A 22,192-nucleotide genomic window follows, 5' to 3' on the forward strand; every position below is an offset into this window, starting at 1 on the left:
TTCTGGAAATTGGTTGCACAATGTGAATGTACTTAACACTGTTGAACTGTACACTAAAAATGGTTAACATGGCAAAGAACTTATATGCATACTAGAGGCCTGGTGCATGAATTTGTGCATGGGTGGGGTCCCTGGGCCTGGTTGGCAATTGGGGCCAATTGGGGCCATCTTGCCCAGTCTATATTGGGGCCCACAGACTGGGGGGAGGGACCATGGGAGGTTGGCTGTGGGAGCGCACTGACCACCAGGGGGCAGCTCCTGTGTTAAGCGTCTGCCCCCTGGTGGTCAGTGCATGTCACAGCGACCAGTTGTTCTGCTGTTTGGTAGATTCGCATGTTAGGCTTTTATTATATAGGACTAGAGGCCTGGTGCACAAAATTTTGTGCACTCGGGGGGAAGGGGGGTCCCTCAGTTTGGCCTGTGCCCTCTCGCAGTCTGGGACCCCCTCAGGGGATGACCACCTGCTGGCTTAGGCCCGCTCCCCGGGGGATTGGGCCTAAGATGGCAATCAGATATCCCTCTGGCAGCCTGGCAGTCCTTGGGGGATGTCCACTTGCCAGCGGGGAGCACGCCTAAATTGCAGTCAGACATCCTTAGCACTGCTGAGAAGGCAGGAGAGGCTCCCACCACCACCGCTGTACTGGCATCAGCCTGGCTTGTGGCTGAGCAGAGCTCCTCCCATGTGAGAGCGCCCTAATCACCAGAGGGCAGCTCCTGCATTGAGCGTCTGGCCCTGGTGGTCAGTGTATGTCATAGTGACCAGTCATTCCCAGTCCTTCTGTTGTTAGGGTCAGTTTGCATATTACCGTTACTATATAGGATAGAGGCCTGGTGCATGGGTGGGGGCCGGCTGGTTTGCCCTGAAGGGTGTCCCGGATCAGGGTGGGGGTCCCGCTTGGGTGCCTGGCCAGCCTGGATGAGGGGATGATGGCTGTTTGCAGCTGGTCACACCCCCTTCAGGGTGGGGGTCCCCACTGGGATGCCTGGCCAGTCTGGGTGAGGGGCTGAGGGCCATTTTCAGGCTGGCGGGTGACTGAAGCTCCCAACCTCTCTTTTCTTTCTTTCTTCTTTTTTTTTATTCTGGGATTTATTTACCCTCTATGGCTGTCACTGGAGCTGAGAGCTGGCTTTAGCTCTGAGGCTCAGCTCCAGCTCTGAGACCTCGGCTGCTGAAAGCAGGTATTTGGGCTTTGTTTAGCTTCTATAATTGAAACACTGTTGCAACTCCAGCTCTGAGGCCCAGATGGCTGAAAGCAGGTTTCTGGGGATTGTTTAGCTTCTATCATTGCAACATAGTTGCTTAGAGTGCAGCTCAGAGTTGGGCGGTGGCAGGCGGGGAACCTTGGCTTCCTCCATCACTGGAGCAAGCAAGCCTCCTGTTCGCTTCAGCTGCCTGGCTGCTGGCTGCCATCTTGGTTGGCAGTTAATTTGCATATCACCCTGATTAGCCAATGGGAAGCATGTCGGAGGTACGGTTAATTACCATGTTTATCTATTATTAGATAGGACATGCATGACCCCTGGACACAGACAATAGTGTGGTGAAGGCCTGAGGCAGAGGGCAAGGTGGGGGCGGGGGTGAGGGTGAGTGCAGGCTAGAAGGGAACAATGGAGGAAAAAGGCGGACATCTGTAATACTTATTGTTAAAGATAAATTTTAAAAAATTGTTAAAAAGGGAAATTTTATGTTATGCACATTTTATCACAATTCAAAAATATAAACAGGTTAGATAAAATGTTTGGAACCTTGCTGTTGTTAGAAAACACATATATTAGTTATAAATTAGTCTAGCTCAGGGGTGGGCAAACTTTTTGACTCCAGGGCCACAATAGGTTCTTAAACTGGACCGGAGGGCCGGAACAAAAGCATGGATAGAGTGTTTGTGTGAACTAATATAAATTCAAAGTAAACATCATTACATAAAAGGGTAAGGTCTTTTTTTTTTTTAGTTTTATTCATTTCAAATGGGCCAGATCCGGCCCGCGGGCCGTAGTTTGCCCACGGCTGGTCTAGCTATTAGAATAGATGACCGTCCAACCTGGATACTTAAAATTTTGATGATGGCTGTTAGCCAGGTGAGTGGTTCTTAAATTTTCCCCGTCAAGGTACACATAGAAAATAATTCTATTTTAGGCACATGTGGATTAACTGGAGGGCCTGCTTGAGGCTGGAGGACATTGGTCCATGGCCTCTGGCTGTTCTAGCATCCAACTGCCTTGCCAAGTGCTGACTATCTGCACTCTCGTCATCCATTCCTGGCACACCTGCTGGGAAGCTCCCACTAGGCATCTGTTCACGTGATAGTGACGTCAGTCAAAGCTGGCAAAGCAAGTTTATGTAACCTGCAGCTCTAAAAAGATGGAGCAGTTCTGTTCAGGTTGTTCTGGAACTTGCTGCTTTTACCTGCAAAGCCTAAACATTACAGGCGATGCAGCTGTTTAACTGCTATTAGATGGTCCTCAGATGTTAGTTAAGAGACTAGGTTGAAAATAAAAATAAGCACTAGTTGTTTATTAATGCAGATAAAGCACCACTACCAGACCCTGAGAGATTATTTGTAGCATTCAGTATTACTTTTGGATATGAATACAAATATTAACCACTCTTGATAGGGTTAATTTTTCTCCCTATCCAACCACCCACGACTTCTAATGACATAACTTATCCTAACCTGGAGAGGGTATTTTCTAAAGACATATCATTAGGAAAATAGATCCCCCATATAAGACATTACCATTGTGCTACATCATTACATATTATGTCTGGGTACCCTTAATTCCAAAATAAAACAAGAATCTTCCTGTATCTTAGATCAAACACTGCCTATGTTGTTATTAGACTCTATGTTGGCTTTTTGAAATGTCATTTTAGGTAAAAATGAGAGTGATGTTTCTGGAAAATGAGACTGAAGCAGACTAAAGGTGAAAGATAGTCTTCTCTTTTTTTGATTTCCCCTCCCCTTGAGTCCGCCTGGACGCTGTGACTTGTCTGATTGTGAATGATGCTGCATTATAAAAGGCTAGGTTAGCCCTAGCTCAGCGGTTCTCAACCTGTGGGTCGCGACCCTTTTGGGGGTCGAATGACCCTTTCACAGGGGTTGCCTAAGACCATCGGAAAACACATATTCAATATATTACATATTGTTTTTGTGATTAATCACTATGCTTTAATTATGTTCAATTTGTAACAATGAAAATATATCCTGCATATCAGATATTTACATTACGATTTATAACAGTAGCTAAATTACAGTTATGAAGTAGCAATGAAAATAATTTTATGATTGGGGGTCACCACAACATGAAGAACTGTATTAAAGGGTTGTGGCATTAGGAAGGTTGAGAACCACTGCCCTAGCTGGTTTGGCTCAGTGGATAGAGTACTGGCCTGAGGACTGAAGGGTCCCAGTTTTGATTCCCTCAATGGCATGTACCTCAGTTGTAGGCTCAATCCCTGGCCCTAGTCAGGGTGCATGCAGGAGGCAACAAATTGATGTGTCTCTCTCACATAGATGTTTCTCTCTCTGTCTCCCTCCCTCCCACTCTCTCTAAAAAGACAAGGTGGTGAAGGCCTGGGGCAGGGGATGGAGATGGGCTAGAAGGAATAAATGGGGGATGAGGGGAGGGAAATATGTAATACATAAAAAATTACTTTAAAAAAATCAATGGAAAAATATCCTCAGGTGAGGATTAACAACAACAACAACAACAACAACAAAGGGTAGGTTAGCAAAGCCTGGCCTCACAGAATTCAGCTTTCTGAGTAAAACGGGTTAAGTCCAGCTTAAACAGTACTGACTTCCGGAGACTAAGAATTTCGTCTAGAGATAAAAATTGAAACAGAAAAAACACATTTTAGACATCTCTCACAAAGTGAGGAAAATGGGGAGAAAAGCATAGATGGAGTTAACCTTAGCTAAATATAAGACAGATAATTCATCCAATGAAAAATTCAAGTAATACTTAACTAAGAATATAAATGACTAATATGCTGCATCTATACTTGTTTTACCTCTTGGCATTCTGGTCACAAGCCCCCAGAAATCTTCAAAGCATTCCAAAATTGAAACAATCTTCACAAGGACCCATCAACATTGAGTTCCTGTTTTGGTTGAAATAATAGGCTTCTCAAGGAGCATATTATCATTACGATTAAATGTTGAGAGGAGTTTTGGGAGATGATTCTAAGAACAATAGTGACTTTATTTTTCATCACATTTCAAATTTTGTAGTAAGTACTATCTATACCTTTTAAGATGTAAACAAATTTTAGAACTAAAAGAAATGATCGCTATTTCACAGTCAGTAGTGGGTCATGCAAGGATTGCCTTAAATCAATCGGTGAGAGGTGCATAATCATTTATTTTGTTCTGTAACATTTTAGAGGTGAGGTGACTTGTCTAAGGTCTCACTGATGCTAAATGGTGGCGTAAGGAATAAGATCCAGGTTAGAGTCATTTTCTTTCCCCAACTAGGGGTGGGGAACCGTTTTCTGCCAAGGGCCATTTGGATATTTATAACATCGTTCGAGGTCCATACAAAATTTTCAACTTAAAAATTAGCCTGCTACATTTGATCACACATTTAATTAACTCACCCCTGATGCCTTGGCAGAGCCAGACCCAATGATTTTGTGGGTTTTATACGGCCCATGGGCCAGACGTTCCCCACCCCTGTGCCTAAGCCAGTGATGGCGAACCTTTTGAGCTCAGTGTGTCAGCATTTTGAAAAACCCTAACTTAACTCTGGTGCCGTGTCACATATAGAAATTTTTTGATATTTGCAACCATAATAAAACAAAGATTTATATTTTGATTTTTATTTTATATATTTAAATGCCATTTAACAAAGAAAAATCAACCAAAAAAATGAGTTCGCATGTCACCTCTGACGCGCGTGTCATAGGTTCGCTATCACTGGCCTAAGCCATGCTGCATTTATATACTAGTACTACCTTGCTCCTAGAGAAATCTATAGGGGACACAGACATTTGAGAAATAAACCACTTCAAAGATGTAACCTGATTAGCTCATTGCCATGATTTTTTAAAAATGTGTTTTTACTGATTTTGGAGAGAGAAAAGAAGGGAGAGGGAGAGAAAAGAAACATTGATCGGCTGCCTCCTGCATGCCTCTACGGGGATTGAGTCCACAACCCAGGCATGTGCCCTGATGGGGAATAAAACCAACAACCTTTTGGTATATGTGACAACGTTCAACCATCAGAACCACACCTGCCAGGGCTCATTACCATGATTTTAATCTACTAAAACTTAATTGAAAAACTGGTTCAAGCATGTGACATGATGGGCCATGCTGTTTTTGTTGGTTGGTTAACTGAAGCTCAAAGACAGATAGCAAGAACTTTCTCTACACTCCAGCCTCCAGTTCACCTTGGTTCATGTTATATTGGCCACACATTAAGTTCTATGACTTTAAAAAAAAAAAATCTCAAATAAAAGCAGGAGGAATCAAAATTCGTTCTACTGAGATGAGTTAAATTTATTTCCCACCTTTTGCTCTGCTTACCTTTAAATGGCATATTTTTCAAAACTTATAAATAACAGATTTATACAAAAAGGTATCAAACTCATAACTGTATCAATAGGACAAGGAGATATCAGCAGAAATGAAGTGTGCATTTGTGTGCATATTGGGAAGCTTAGAAATGGCAAGCGTTTCCTCACTGAAAAGCTGTAAACCCTCCAAAGTCAACATGCGCCAGTAGGTTCATACAGAGCCTGCTCAGCTCTGGACCCAATAGCCAAGATCAAGGCCATTTACTGGTAAGAACAGACCTTGAACAGGATTTATCAAGGTCTTTTTTATTTTTTTAAGGCACCACAGCTGTTTGGAACATTGAAACCAAACTACACTTGCATAAAGCCTTGGTTTTTTGGGTGTCCTGCTCTTTATGTTTAGGCTGAGGTAGTTCTCCTGTCTTAGATCTCTAAGCTCTAGAATAAATGACGTTAAAAAAACAACAACACAAATTGCAATACCATTACCACACTGTCACTAAAAATCCAAACCATGATGTAATGGATGGGGAAAATGCTATTTACAACTTCTAAGGTAGGCAAATCCTATTGAGTGAACTCCGCACCTTTTTCTACTGAAGCCCTCAGTTGGTTTGACTAAGGGCCTAAGTTTATGACTAGAGTCAGAAAAGAGCTCTACTTAATAGGAAGAATTTGGAATTCTAGGAAGCACCAACCTCCAAGCACAGAGCATGGAGTTGGTGCAATGACATAACCTGGGGGAGCAGCGGAAAAAGGTCAAGGAAAGCTCTCTAGGGCCGAACAGCAGGGCTTTTGAAAGTAGAAATGTGTAGTGTCCTATTATAGTTGTATTTTGTTTTTTTGCTGAAATATTTCTTTCTCTTCCTATGCAATAAAATCAGCAGCCGAAAGGAAGAAGGCCTTGTGTGTGAAGTTTTGTTTTTGCTGGGCTTTGCATTTTTTGGGAGGGGAGGAAACCACCGAGAGTTTTCAAGTTCGACATCTGTGTCAATGTGCCAGGTTAATAGTGCGGTGTACCGGTTAATAATGCGGATTTTGTAGTCAAAGAAAACACTCTAATTTCAAGAGAAACATCAGAAATGCTTTATTCAAAGTAATGTCCATCGCTAGCTACACATTTCCCCCATCTTTCAGGTAATTTGTGGATACCCAATAGAACTTTTCTTGTTTTGAGGCAAACCATTAAGAGACCCAATTTTCCACTTCATACGTTTTTAAGTGCTGCTCAGAAAGTGTGTGTGCCATCGATTGGAACAAGTGCTAATCTGAAGGAGCAAGGTCTGGTGAAAACGGCGGGTGGGTTAATACTTCCCAGGCAAGATCTTTTAAAGTGTCTTTAACTGGTTTTGAAGTGTGTGATGGTGCGTTATCATGAAGCAAAATTACTTTGCCGTGTTTTCTGGCTCATTCTGGCCGTTTCATGATCAAAGTGTGGTTCATTAGGGAATGTTATATTTCTATTTTTCATTATCTATAGTAGCTGCCATTTTTTTGTAAAGTATAGCTTTCACTTATCAACTAGGGCTACTGGTTGCTCAGAAATACAGGTCTTACTAGAAAGACAGGATAAATACATACTTTTCTCTACCCATTTCAAAGAAGTGATTTAATGGCTACCTCAACAGTGACAAAGAAGTAAATCATGAAGAACTTACGAATTTTTACAGACTTGATTTCAGTAACTATCATCTTGATGCCGAAGTGGTATTAAATTAGGCCAGTGGGGACCTCAACCTGGCTTCTGTGCCCTTTTGCATGACTCCACTGGTCTTTAAAACCATCTGTACTTTCAGTCCCAAGATAATCTGTGCTCATCTTGTATTTCCCTTTCCCAAATCTGGAATCAGTCATTTCTTCCAGGAGTCCTGGCTACTTTGAGTGAGGAATTATAAAAGACCATAATTCTGGCTAGAAATGATAAGCAGGTTTTTGTTGTTGTTGTTTTTTAAAACTAGACTTTTAATCCTATGGTGAATCTTTTCTAACCTGTTATTGTGAATTTCTTTCACATCATTAAATATTCTACTAAACATTTTAAACTGAATAGTGTCATATGAAGGACTCTAATAAAATTTTTTAAAGCTACTAAAAATTTGGCCTAAGAAAATTGTATTGGCCTGCAAAACTTTCATTGACTATTCTATTTGTTAATGCTATCCTTTACCAGCTATTCCACATATATTAGATTGAAAATATGTATTTATTAATTTATTGGGTAGGCATCAGTTAATAAAATTATATAGGTTTCAGGGGGACATCTTTTTTAAACTATATTTTTATTGATTTCAGAGAGGAAGGGAGAGATAAAAACATTAGTGATGAGAAAGAACAATTGATCAGCTGCCTCCTGCATGTCCCCTACTGGGGATCGAGCCTGCAACCAGGCCATGTGCCCTGACCAGAAATCGAACTGTGACCTCCTGGTTCATAGGTCAATGCTCAACCACTGAGCCATGCATGCTGGGCTTAGGGGGAAATATTTTTAATAAGAATTCTCAAATTCTCTTACTAGTAGATAGCCCCAGAAAGCCAACTCAATGGGAAGAGAACAAGCAACAAAAGTTATATTTTTCTCTGGATTTTTTTTATTGGTTTCTGTTGTATCATTCGTCCATCTTTAACTCCATCATAATATCTTCAGGCATGTTGTGTTGATCAGTGCTTAATTTTCTGACAAAGAATCAGAATTAAGAACTGAAGGACCATGTTCTAATCTTGCTCTGGAGATGAGAAAATTGGGACCTGCAGAGTTGGTCCTAGAGCAGCCGTGGGCAAACTACGGCGGCCCGCGGGCCAGATCTGGCCCGTTTGAAATGAATACAACTATTGAAAAAAAAGACCGTACCCTTTTATGTAATGATGTTTACTTTGAATTTATATTAGTTCACACAAACACTCCATCCATGCTTTTGTTCCGGCCCTCCGGTCCAGTTTAAGAATCCATTGTGGCCCTCGAGTCAAAAAGTTTGCCCACCCCTGTCCTAGAGGAATGATGAAGAACTTAGGGGATCCAACTTTTATGCAGGTGCTCCCTTTTCATTTTACAATCGGCCACTCATGTCTCTATTAGTGGACCTGATGATTGTAAAGTTGCATGCACAATTTTGAAAGAGGGAAAAGTAAAGATCAAAACAGAATTCACTGTGGTGAGAAGTGGTGACTGCAAAGATATAAAAGATCCAAGAATTAAAATCTGAGTAATCAGAATTTAGCCAAAACAAGAAAAAACGGGTGGAGGGAAGAGTTCAGGAGTAATTTTTGGCAGTGCATAAAAATGAAGAACACATAATTGAAGGAGCTGAAACACTAGTGGGGTGATTTAAATAATTTCCAGGGAAAATTATCATCAGTGGGCAATACACCGAAGTGATAAACATCTGGGCAATGTTTAATGGGTAGTATCACACTGAAAAAACCCTAAGGCCTATAGTACACTGACACTATCAATACTTTTACAATTAAACATGATTACATTTCTGAAAATGCTAGTTTTATTTATTTTTAATTGAATTTATTGGGGTGACATTAATAAAATTACACCGGTTTCACGTATACAATTCTAATACATCCTCTGTATATTGTTTTCACCACCCCAAGTCTCATTTTATTACAATTTGTCCCCCTTTTACCCTCTTCTACCTCTCCCACCCCTGCCCCTCTGGTAATCACCATACTGTTGTCTGTGTCTAAGAGTATTTTTTTTTCTTTGCTTAATCCCTTTACATATTTCACCCAGCCCCCAACTGCCTTCCGCTCTGACAGTGGTCAGTCTGTTTCCTGTAAGAAAATGCTAATTACATTTAGCCTAGTGTTCCTTATCTATACTGCAGGAGGTCAGGAAAAAGCAGGGCTAACTGATACTGATGTCTAGGTAATTCCTTGCTCTATCGGAACAAGTAACTTTTATTCTCTTCCTTTATTTTATTAAACCTGCTAAGGAGAAGCTAACGATGGACATCCTTTCCCAGGGCCCACACACCCTCTGGTGGAGATGATAAGTAATCAAATTCCCACACACCGCTGTCCTAATTGTTAACTTGGTAACTCCAGATTTTGTTTTACTATCAGGAGCTTCTTCATCTTCGTAAAGATTAACAGGGCCTGTGGCCTTCAGCATTTATTTCCAGATGATGACATCTGAAAAAAATCATTGCTGTTCCCTCACGTGCCTCCCCTCCATATATACATTTTGGCAAGTGAAAATGCAGTTTTTGTCATATTACACCCTAGACTGTTGTATAAGATTGGAGTCCTTTTATGAAAGAAGTTAAATAATAATCAAAAATAGCATTTTTTATATTGTTAATTGCTCCCAAGCAGTGATATTTGCTATAGTAATCTCTTTTCTTATATTAAAAATAACCATCTCCTCCCACCCCAATGTTTTAATATATGATTTTTAAAAGGTTGTATTAAGAACTTTTCAGATTTCTAGGTTTATTAATAAACTTTCTGGCTTACAGTTGATTAAGAATGCCAGATTTTTGCACTAAATCAATGTAAAAAGAATCTGATATTCATATCTCCAGTTTTTTTTTTAAAAAAGGACATAATATTCTTTTTTTTAAAATATATTTTATTGATTTTTTTACAGAGAGGAAGGGAGAGGGATAGAGAGTTAGAAACATCGAAGAGAGAGAAACATTGATCAGCTGCCTCCTGCACACCTCCTACTGGGGATGTGCCCGCAACCCAGGTACATGCCCTTGACTGGAATCAAACCTGGGACCCTTCAGTCCACAGCCTGACGCTCTATCCACTGAGCCAAACCAGTCAGGGCAAGGACATAATATTCTTATAGAGAGTGCCAGACCCTTTCAAACACTGATTTTTCTGCCACATCATTTCGGATGTATTAAAATTGCAAGGAAGACAGCAAACATTGAGGAAAAATGTAACAAAACATTGAACTGCATTAGAGTAATCCATACAAAAATGTTACATAGGACCAATATTATCAAATCATCGTAAGTTAACATTTCACCTGAGGATGTTTTTGGTGGTGAAGCTAAGAGTTACCATATTTGCTGACTATCCATTTTTAGGACTTAACCTTTCAGTGGTAATCTATGAAACCAGTATCCAGATATTTCTGTGTGTACACATCAAATGAGCAATAAGAAACGAGATGCTGGTTACCCAAGCACTGCAAGGTGATGGGAACGGAAACACCCACGAAGAAGGAGACACTGGCGTCCACTCTACTCAAAATGTGATTGTTCCAAGGCATTTACCTTTGTTCCTCATGAAGATCATGGGGATAACATTTACCTGTTTATCTCCCAGGTTTCTCAAGGCCTTGCCCTACCTCATCCTGTTCACACGTGGCCCTTCTCCCTACATATTTTAGGAAGGAGAACTTATTGTTTCGAGAAAAGTTCCCAGTAAATCAGAAAGTTTGGGAAGTAATATTTAGAAATACATAGAGAACAAAGAGAAAAGAAAGAAAAGAAAGGAAGAAGAATGGAAGTAAAAGTTTATGTATTGGTTGGAGGCTGTGTTGGTTAGATAACAAACCTATCCCACCATTACCCCCAACCCCCACATACATATAGTACAAAAATGGTAACTTGGCAGATAGTCTATGAGTAAAAGTAAGTACCATTATTTATAACAGAAAGAATAATGAGAAAATAACCCAATGAACTTTTATGTACTTAATTATTTAAGTAAAATCTTAACTTTGATTGGAGAATCACCCATAAAAGTGGAATTAGGGGACCTATTTTCAGGTATGAAATAAAAAACTTAAGTGATAAAATTTAAAAACCTAGAAATGCAAACACCTTTTATAATTTTATTTTCACTAAGAGATTACATTTAAAAAATCTTGTTTTAAAAAATTTAGAAAAAAAATACATACAGTTTGTGAATCATCGGTGGTCCTGTGCATCTGAGGTGAGATCAAATGAATGCATGCCAAGCACTCACTGAGGCAAGGCGTGGCACGCAATTTAATCTAGCTTCTCTGCTATTTTCCTTATATCTAAAACAAAAGGATTGCGGTGTCTCAGGATATCATTCTGTATTAAAGTAACTTCTTACTTGGAGGACTGCACATAGAGAACTGGTCATTTATAATTGTAAGCTCTGGTGCCATTTTCAATGTCAAATGTACTTAAGATTTGTGCTTATGTTTTAAAAATGAAATCTATGCAAATTAAAGAAGTACTAGTTGAGTATGTTAACATACATAAAAGATTGCTATTAAGGAATATCAAAATTAGGAGAACTATATAACATCATTACGTTTCTGAAAAATAAGAACATTGAAACTCATAGATGTTTGCAGATATCCTTGTCTGTTTAAAAGGTTATTTGGAAATCGGTTACTCCAGGTCATTTCTGCCTTCTTTGCTTGCGTGGAAGATTGGGCAATGGTGTTAATTTAGAAAACAAGAACAATATCTAATCACTAGTGAGAATTTTCTTTATAAGTTCAGCCAAATTGAGAGTGCAGCCAAAGTCAACATCTCCTCAAACTAGTGTGATTTCAAAGGCACGAGTGGTAGGTGATTAAACCTCCATTATCATCTTTCGGTGGCTTTTTAGTTCACAAAAGTGTTTACATATATTTTAGCATACTCCCAATTTACTGTGATTAAATTTCATTAAATCAATGTTCACTTTTGGGGGTTATCAGAATTCAAGTAAATAAATGATGAGGTATTATAAAATAAAATTGTAATTATAAACAATCAGATTACATGACGAATGACCGGCATACTTTTCTGAGTAATCAAATACTGCAGAACTTACCAGGTTGAGTCTCCATCATGTCTTCATAGAACAGTGTTCTTCCTTACCCCTACACTTCTAGACTCACAGCACCTTCCCTCTTACTGAGACCCAGACAATCCAGGCATTTCACATACTGTTAGGATCCCAGGAGGGCATTCCTTAGCCCTCTTCACCCACCTTCCACCATTGGCAACTACCAGGACCATTCACTTACAGGTATAGGTGCTACCATGCCTGGAAATGAGCCAAAGCTGCCACTTCTACAACACTTCTCTGCTTCTTCCTTTACAACCCAATCAAAATGTACAAATATTTTCTACTGCCATTATTTACTTTGTTGGCACTATTCAGAATCTACCATTTTTAAAACACAAATGTAGCCTTGGCCGATGTGTACAGTGGTTAGAGCACTGGCCAGCACACTGCAGGGTTGCAAGTTTGATCCCTGGTTGGGGTGTATGCGGGAGGCAACCAATCCATGTGTCTCTCTCACAAAGATGTTTCTTCCGCCTTCCCTCCCTCCCTCTCTTCCACTCCCTCTAAAAACAAACAAACAAACAAAAAAAACACAAAGGAAAAAATAATCCTCAGGATTAACAAAAACAAAAAATACACAAATGCATATATTCCAATGCTCAGAAGGTCCCATTCTTAAGTCATTGACTTACTACTTTTAACCATTTACTCAGTGACTCCTACATTGAAGATACTGCTCTAGGCTCTAAGGATATAGCAGGGATAAGAAAAACCAAAGCTCTCACAAACTCTCATTCTGAGAATCTCGGTGATCAGATTTAAAACGTATACTGGGACTCACAAAATGGAGGCCGCTCCACATCACAAATCTAACCCCAAGTCGGCTGCATTTATGGGAAAGACCTCTCAAGGAAACCTAATCTACACCAACCACAATCCTTGACCTCAGCTTTAGCCAGCTCACCTTGCCCTAGAAACAGGACCTCCTAGCTTTATAAGGAAATTCTTGCCCTCCTAGCCAATCCTGCTCTGTGTTCAAGTTGCCTCTTCTAATGCTCTATAAAACTCACTTCTTGCCCCAAATTCTTTGTGAACAGTGCTCCACGCTTGTGAGGCACCATACCCCCCAATTCACGGATTATTTTCCCCTTGAATAAAGGACATTACTGTGTTCCTAAATTGCTTTGGCATATGGCAGGAGGGAGGGACGGGAAAGATTGTCTCCATGTGACTGAGAGAGACGTGGGGATGATTTCAGGTGGGGCATCAGGGAAGGGTCTCTGAAGAAATCACATTTACGCTTAGGTCAGAATGACAAACTGTGACACTGACCATAAGCAACAGGCTGCTGCCAATACGGGATTCTGCTCTTTGCAAGCCCTCAATAAATGTGAAACTCAAGTAGTTATCTCTGAGATATGTGCTCCTTATTGTAAATAAATCACATAATGCTTCATATTAAAGAATATATAAAGTCAGATTAGTTTGTGTTGCCCTAGAACACCTATGTAGACAATATTTCAAATAGTAACATCTACTTACATCATAAATATTTAAAATAGGTCTCAATGGGAAAAAGATCTCCTACTCTTGATGTTATCATTTTATGTGATGCACATATAAAACATTTATTTGCATACAGTTTTACCACATTAATAAAAATGTTATGGGGATGTTAAACCTGACACTGATTTGTAGAAAGGAAAAGCATTTCTTTCCATGAGATTTTACTTCATCCTACCACCTACTATGCTCAGAAGTCCAGGCACAACAGAAGATCCCATGCTGCTGGGAGCAAGGCTCCACTTGTACTCAACCATGCTCATGCTTTCACATTTACCCACTGATGTTCTGAATATCTCTACTTGTTGTTCCTCTTTAAATAACAGATTCTGATAGAAAATTCAAAATTATACTTTTTACTATTCCCGATCCTAGGATAAGAATAATAAAACCTGTTGACATTAAAAAAGACAAGCCCTGACCACTGTTCAAAAGTAACAACAAGCCCCAGATGGAGTCACTTGTGCTATGCAAGCCAAGACTTAACACCTAAGCTAACTGGGCTTCTACTTCACCCCGGAGTGTCTTCAGAACTGGTCAGTGTGAAGTGCAATCTTTCGCCCATCACCAATAAGGTCATCTGCCACACAGGCCTTTCCCCACTCCTCAAAGGAATATAGAGGAAAGATCATCCAAACCTATAGGAAAGTTTTGTAAGAGTTTATTTGAGCCAAATTTTACAACATGCCTGGAAGCAAGATCTCAACAGACTGAGAAAATGCTCCAGAGAATGGTAGTTCTGCAGTCTCATTCATGCACTTAAATTCAAAGAAAAAAAACATAGGGAAGGAACATGAAGTCCATTGCTGGTACATTAGAGACAGGAGAAAGCAAAGTGGGGAATTTCTAGGACTAGATAAAAGGCAAAATGGAGAAACACATACTTCTTCTACATTGGTGGGTAAAGGGTAGTAAATACTTAGCATTTATGGTACATAGAGATGGTATGCGGGGAACAAGACAACAATGAGGGCTTCTGTGGTGTGCTCTGGTGGGCGCTTGTGCTCTGCAGTCTATAAAACGAAATTACTCTAACATTTCAAAGGTATGTTATCTTAGATTCATAAGAACAATGGACATGGCTCACTTAAGGTAAAGAATGGCTTTTGCTAAGAAAGTGATAGGCCTGGGCTGTGGCTACTCACTGTGACCTACCCCGTTAGGAATATGTGATCAGACCGCCCTGTGTGGTTACTTTAGGTCAGGCTTGTAGCCTGCCAAGTGGCCCCCTGAGCTTGTCAGGTTTACTACACAGCCCCTCATTTAGTTCACAGGAAGATGAAGTAATCTGCCACAGACCCTTTCTGTCCCCCACAGATATGTTACCTAGACCTGAAATAACTTTTTTTGTCCTTGCCTTGCCTTTAAAAACCTGCCCCTTTCTATAGCCCTGGATGCTGCCTGATTCATGAAAAGCTCAATGAAGCCCATCAGATTTTCAATTTTACTCCACTGAATTTTTTGTATCACTGATCAAGGACAAAAAGTCAAGGGGAAAACATGACGCACTTTATCAACAATATATGTTGTGACAGGTTTTCAGAAATCCAAAAAATTTGCACCTTTATTTTTGTGGGATAAAAATAGAAACAGTAATGGGAAATTAAGATAACATTGCTCCAATTCAGGGTCTTCTCTGCCCATTAAAAGCTGTACCACAGGAAATGTTACTCATCCTTAAAAGACTCTATTAAGCCACTCAAATAAAACTACAAATCAAGAAAAATTTGAAAAGGATTTTCAATGAGTTTCAGTGAGAACATTCTTTATTGGTCAGCAAACACTTAAAAACTTTTTGATTACACACATCATGCAAAACAACTGACTTCACACATGGTTGTCTAATTGTGACATATTCTCCTTTGAGATGATTATAGATTTTAAAAGTTACAGTGACTGTAGTAAGTAAAAAAAAATCAGGAAAATGACCCTAAATGAAGCAAAATACTATGTAGTTCATGGAAAAGTCTTGTTCATCCTTTCTAGATGTTTAATTTTCTCTCCTAATGAAAATCTGTATATTTTTGAAGACTATTATATACAAAACTGGCAGCTGTTTTATATGTGCGAGGCACTCTACACAACTGATAAAAAGAAATTGCAAGGCCCTAACCGGTTTGGCTCAGTGGATAGAGCGTCAGCCTGTGGACTGAAGGTTCCCAGGTTCGATTCTGGTCAAGGGCATGTACCTTGGTTGCGGGCACATTCCCAGTAGGGGGTGTGCAGGAGGCAGCTGATGGATGTTTCTCTCTCATCAAAGTTTCTAACTCTCTATCCCTCTCCCTTCCTCTCTGTTAAAAAAAAAAAAAAAATCAATAAAATATATTTTAAAAAAAGAAATTGCAAGAATAAAATTTCAAATATTACAGGGTCTGGTTAATTTCCCCCTGGTTTTGGTAATCCAAAACAGGAAAATGCCCTTTTATTTAAAATGCTCATTTGTTTCAATAGATTATTTCCTTAGAAAGATGATTTTGCTCCTGAGACAGTGTAGTGTATCCCTGGACATCTTTTTGAACAAAGAGTGCTTCTTTGAACTAAGAATGCTTCTTTGAACTATTATTTATATATTCTCCAAGTTGTTTTCAATGAGTGGAAAGAAACAGGGCTTCCTATTCTGAGGGGAAAACAGGAATAATCTTCTTACTCTATGTATGACACTCAGAAAAAGTTTTCTTTGTGGTGGTGGGATCAACACTTCTATCTGTGGAATTTCTGGTAGCACTCTCAGTATTAGAACCCCTAATACAGGCAAATTCACTGCCTTAAAATAACCAGAGCCCCCACCTGGTCAGTATGGCCAAGTGGTTGAGCGTGACCTATGAACCAGGAGTTCACATTCGCTTCCTGGTCAGGGCACATGCCGAGGTTGCAGGCAATCCCCTGTAGGAGCGTGCAGGAGGCAGATGATCAATGATATTTCTCTCTCTCTGATGTTTCTATCTCTCTCTCCCTTTTTCTCTAAGAATCAATAAAAACATATTAAAAATAAGTAAATATCCAGAGCCCCCTGAGAAAAGTGAATTCCAAATCTCCTATTGGCACATCAAGTCAACTGGCAGCGAGTTGGCACAGAACACATTTTTAGATCCCTGAAAGTGGGGTGCTGCCACAGCAAACACCTGAAAATACAAATGGCTTTGAATTTGGGCAGTGACTAGAGCAGGGGTGGGCAAACTTTATGACTCGAGGGCCACAATGGGTTCCTAAACTGGACCGGAGGGCCGGAACAAAAGCATGGATGGAGTGTTTGTGTGAACTAATATAAATTCAAAGTAAACATCATTACATAAAAGGGTACGGTCTTTTTTTTCAATAGTTTTATTCATTTCAAACGGGCCAGATCCGGCCCACGGGCCGTAGTTTGCCCACAGCTGGACTAGAGGATGAGAGAAGTTTTAGGAGAATGACAGAAAAAGTCAAGATTTCCTTGAACACTGTTAGTAGATATATGGATGAATGTTAGTGAGGGCTCAAAGGAAATGGTAGAGAGCATGGTAGAGTGGGTAAACTGTCATGGAGAATATCTAAATTGTCGTGAGAAATAAGGACATTAAAGGTACTGCCAGTGAGGGCTCAGAAGGAAATGAGGACCATGCTGTTGGAAACTAAAGAAAGAGAGACTAGAGTTATATACTAGCAAAATCTTAGCTGAAGAGTGTCCTGCGGTAATGTGGAAAGCAGAACTTTTAAGTGATAGACTTAATATATTTAGCTAAAGAGATTTCTAAGCAAAGCGTGGAGGATGCAGTCTGCTTTCTTCTTGCGAATTATAATAAAACTAGAGGCCCAGTGCACGAATTCGTGCATGAGTGGGATCTCTCGGCCTGGCCCACAATCGAGGCCTATGGTGGGGGGGGGCAGCCGGCTGGGGGAAGGGACCCTGTGAGCTTGCCTGGCCAGCCCCCGATCGGAGCCTATGGGGGGGTGGAAGAGGTGGCCAGCAGGGGCAAGGGACCGTGGGAGGTTGGCTGTGGGAGCACACTGACCACCAGGGGGCAGCTCCTGCATTAAGCATCTGCCCACTGGTAGTCAGTGTGCATCAGAGCAACTGGTTGACTATTCGTTCCGGTCGCTCGGTCGTAACCGTCACTTAGGCATATATATATATATGGGAGGAGACAGATAAATTGAGAGAACAACTGTTAAATAAATATAAAGAAAATAGGACTTGATAACTTGGAAATTCTCAGCCTACTCAGATGGAAAAAAGACATTAAAATGAAGAGATTCAGGCCTGGCTGGTGTGGCTTATTGGTTAAGCACTGACCCAGGCACCAAGAGAACATTGGTTCCATTCCCGGTCAGGGCACATGCCAGGGTTGTGAGCTCGATCCCTAGTAGGGAGCGTATAGGAGGCAGCCAATCTATGCTTCTTTCTCATTGATGTTTCTATCTCTCTATCCCTTTCCCTTCCTTTCCCTCTAAAATCAATAAAAACATTTTTTTAAAAAAATGAAGAGATTCAGGAAAGCCTACTCTAGGGAAAAAGATAAGGGGGTAGTTGTACAACTTTTGCTAATACTCAAGAAAGATAAAAAAGGCCTGAGTATTTAGTCACACAAAAGATTCTTTGAAGAGATTAGGGGTATGACTTACAGACCCTCCAGCCATGTCAGAAAAAGTCAGAAAGAGTTGGGATTATCCAGGAAAAACATGTGGAGGAGCCTCTGGTCTACAGGGAATCCCCATAACATAAACAGAAGATCCACATGTTTTTTGAGAATGTTATACCAGCAGACATGGCCATCTTAAATGGAAAGGTATAGAGAGTGTGTGAAATGAAGAGATGATCAGACCTCCCAGAATTCCACAGGTAAGAAATAAGTTGACAAAACTACTCAGCTGCACACATGTGCTGCCTTTCCTGAAGAAGTTACGACTCTGAAAGGATGTCCTCTCGGACAGTGGTCGGCAAACTGCAGCCCCTTGAGTGTGGCTCTTCCACAAAATACCACGTGTAGGCGCGCACGTACAGTGCGATTGAAACTTCGTGGCCACACTCAAGGGGCCAAAGGGCCGCATGTGGCTCGCGAGCCGCAGTTTGCCAACCACTGCTCTAGGATTTCCACAAGCCTAGAGAATGGTGCTGCCAGCCACAGAAGACTATGCCCGGGCTTTGAAACTGAACGGAGTGTGCCTGGCTGATTTTCTAAATTGCCTGGCACTGGTAGCTCCTTTTTTCATTCCGTTTTCTGATTCTTTGAACAGGAATGTCCATAACTGTTATTCTATGCCTGTCCTATCTTCATATTTGGGAGAAGATAACTGGTTCTAGGTTCACAGACGGAGAAAAAGTATCTTTCAGGAATCACACCCAAATCCTTACTCATACCTATCTTAGATGATTAAACTGAGATTTGGAATTTTTGAGAGGGTGAAATTCAGATAAGATATTGCATTTGAAGTTGATGCTGTAATAGTCTGAGACTTTTGAGCACCTCTGGATGGGGTAACTTTATTTGGGATGGATGTGAACTTTTTGAGGTGGGAGTAAACTGTGGTAGATAGAATGGCCCCACAAAATGCTCATGTTCTAATGCTCAAATGTGTCCATTTTGCAGATGTAATTATAATAAGCATTTTGAGAGATTATCCTGGATTATCTAGGAAAACAAAATATAATCACAAGGATCCTTGTAAGACAAAAGCAGAATTAAAGCTGGGACTAAAAGAGGTAAGAAGAGAAGCAGAGACTGGAGGGATACAGCCATAAGTGAGGGGATGCCAGCAGCCTCTACAAGTTGGAAGAAGCAAAGAACAGATTCACCCCTGGAGCCTCCAGAAGGAACCTGAGATGCTACTTTACATGGTAAAAGGGACTTTAAAGATGTGGTTAAGGTTACTATAGACCTTAAGATGAGGAGATAATCCTGGATTACCTTGTGGGCCCAATGTAATCACATGAGTCCTTAAAAGCAGAGAACCTTTCCTGGCTGTTGTCATAGAAATATGATGGCAGAACCGTCAGAAAGATACAATGTTGCTGGCTTTGAAGATGGGAACAGAGGGCCACAGGTCTACCAATGCAAGTGGCCTCCAGAAGTTGAAAAGGCCAGGAAATGCTTCTTCCGGAGTCTCCCGAAAGAATGCAGTCCTGTCAGCACCTGACTTTAGCCCAGTGACACTAGTTTAACCTATAGAATTAGAGGATAATAAATCTCCGCTGTCATGAGCCACTAAGTTTATAGTAACTTGTTATAGAAGCAATAGAAAACTAACCAGGAGTGGGTGACCTAAGATGAAGTGGTGTCTGGGAAGAAGAACAAGCTTTTCTATCATTCCTGATGTGCCTGCCTCACTCAGGAAATACCTGGCTTCAGCAGGAATGCAAACCTTTCCACTGGTCTTTCTTCAGATCCATTGGGCCTGACAGAACTGACATTCCTGTATTTCTATACTAGTTTTGTTCTGAAGTAGAAAACATTCTGGCTTTGACACTAAGAACAGTTTAGTATCTATAGTGGGCCCCTAGAAAAATGTGTTGACTGAATATATGAATGTGATCAAGGCAAGCTCTGGGAGGGACTATAATTCCTCTTTTTTAAAGTGCTGTTTACCACATCTCAAGAATAGCTGACCTTTATGTTTGTTTCAAGTTTATAATGTTCACAGTTCCATAAAATACAAGGTTGAACAGTAATATAGCTAAGTCAGTAATATAGCTAAGTCAGTAAAAAGGATGCATAATATCTTAATAGGAGAAATAATCATTGCATGATCAAAGTATTTCAAAATCAGAATAAAGATACTCTTTAGTATATATTATAGATAAATTTTCAAAACATATGATCAGAAAATTCCTTAATGGCTCTTGATCAATGCATCATCAAGAAACTTTACTGCAAATTTTACCAAATTTATCAAAATGGAATTGTGTTAATTTTCTCTGCCAACAAATGTTGTTACATGAACTCTGGGCATATAACAAATTGGTTTGTGGATATTTAAAAGCTATCAACATAAACCAGCCCTACAAATAATAATTCAAAGATATTTATCTCAAGATCTACTCCTAGTCCAAATTCATCTATACTAAGGCTGGAGGATAAAATAAAAATAAAACCAAAATGCATCTGTATAAATTATAAAAACAATTTGGTACTTGTATAAGTAAGTTTTCCTTATTAATATGGCACATCATCTCTCCTTTGTGTTACTACATGAATAGGAGCAGCATTATTTCAGTTGCTGGAGAATCACAGTGTTAATAATACCTGCTTCTTGTAGTGTCAGGCTTTCATCGGTTAGCTCTTTGCTTGGAAATGAAGTTATAAGAATAAAGTCAAGATTTGCAAATTCAGGACGGGACTGTATAATGAAGTCCCGAACATCCAGGATCCTGAGAAATAAGATAAAAATAATTTGTGATACAAAAATCTTATTACCATGTAAGCTTTTAGCTAAAATTAGATAATAATAAAAATCACACAATTCTAATCCTTATTTAAATGTGTTGTCATTTTCTTTAATTTACACTATTTCAATGGATGGATTTATTTTAGCTGTAAGACAAAATATGAGGATTAACTTTGGAGTGTACCTAGTATCTACTTTTACTGTAAAAAAGAGACAATCTTCAGATGAGTTATGCACAAAATAAATGCCAACCATGTTATTATAATGAAAAGTGCAGGCCCTACTTTTATCAGAGTATAAAATATTTTAGCAGTGCTCGATCCAGAAAAAGAAAGGTACCTCAAATTGGCCTCTGTCAAAGTGAGTCTGAAACTATGAAAAGTGTAAGTCATAAGAATAGTTTTTAAACATTACTTTCACACAGGGCTTCTGGTCAAGATGGTGGCATCAGTAAATGCCATACTCACATTCTCCTACAACTACATCAAAATCAAAACTACAAAACAACCACAATTCAGAACCAACTGAAATTTAGCTGAACAGAAGTCCTACAACTGAGAATATAAAGAAGTCACATCGAGACTGGCAGGAAAGGCGGAGACGCAGAATGGGGCTGGTCCCACACTCATATGTGGCAAATAAAAGTGGGAGGGATATCTTGGCTGCGGCAGCCCCCCTGAGGAGTGAAGGGACCCAGCTCCAAATCAGGTCCTCCAGCCCAGGGTTCCAATGCTGAGAAGTCCCCATACCTTCTGGCTATATAGACACCAGTGGGGATTGTGGATGCGTGAGACAGAGGGCTTCTGGAGTTCCAGGCAGGAGAGAGAGAAACATCAATTTGTTGTTCACTTATTTATGCATTCATTGGTCGATTCTTGTATGTGCCCTGGTGTATGGGGATGAGGCTCTAACCAACTGAGGGCCACAGGCAGTTCCTCCTAAAGGGCCTGTGCATGGACTTACTTGAATGCACTTCCTCAGAGCTCCAGCACTGGGGCAGCTGCTTGAAAGCTACCAGGGACATACTGAGAA

At 40.2% G+C, this 22,192-nt stretch overlaps 1 protein-coding gene across 2 annotated transcripts in view; it reads right to left on the bottom strand.

Annotated features, from left to right (window-relative positions):
• Window positions 1–11,397: 11,397 nt before the first annotated feature.
• UBXN2B (UBX domain protein 2B) overlaps window positions 11,398–22,192 on the bottom strand; it is a 29,230-nt gene continuing 18,435 nt past the window's right edge. Inside the window, exons 8-9 of one of the 2 annotated variants that reach the window (XM_059673133.1) lie at window positions 21,019–21,143; window positions 11,398–11,507 (exon numbers count right to left, since the gene is read on the bottom strand). In XM_059673133.1, the coding sequence (XP_059529116.1) occupies window positions 11,476–11,507; window positions 21,019–21,143 (157 nt within the window). In that variant the 3' untranslated portion in view covers window positions 11,398–11,475. Of the gene's footprint in view, window positions 11,508–18,254; window positions 21,144–22,192 lie in introns of those variants that run through there. The other variant, XM_059673132.1, reaches the window with a different exon arrangement.

Source organism: Myotis daubentonii, chromosome 17, assembly GCF_963259705.1.
Source record: "Myotis daubentonii chromosome 17, mMyoDau2.1, whole genome shotgun sequence".
Lineage (NCBI taxonomy): Eukaryota > Metazoa > Chordata > Mammalia > Chiroptera > Vespertilionidae > Myotis > Myotis daubentonii.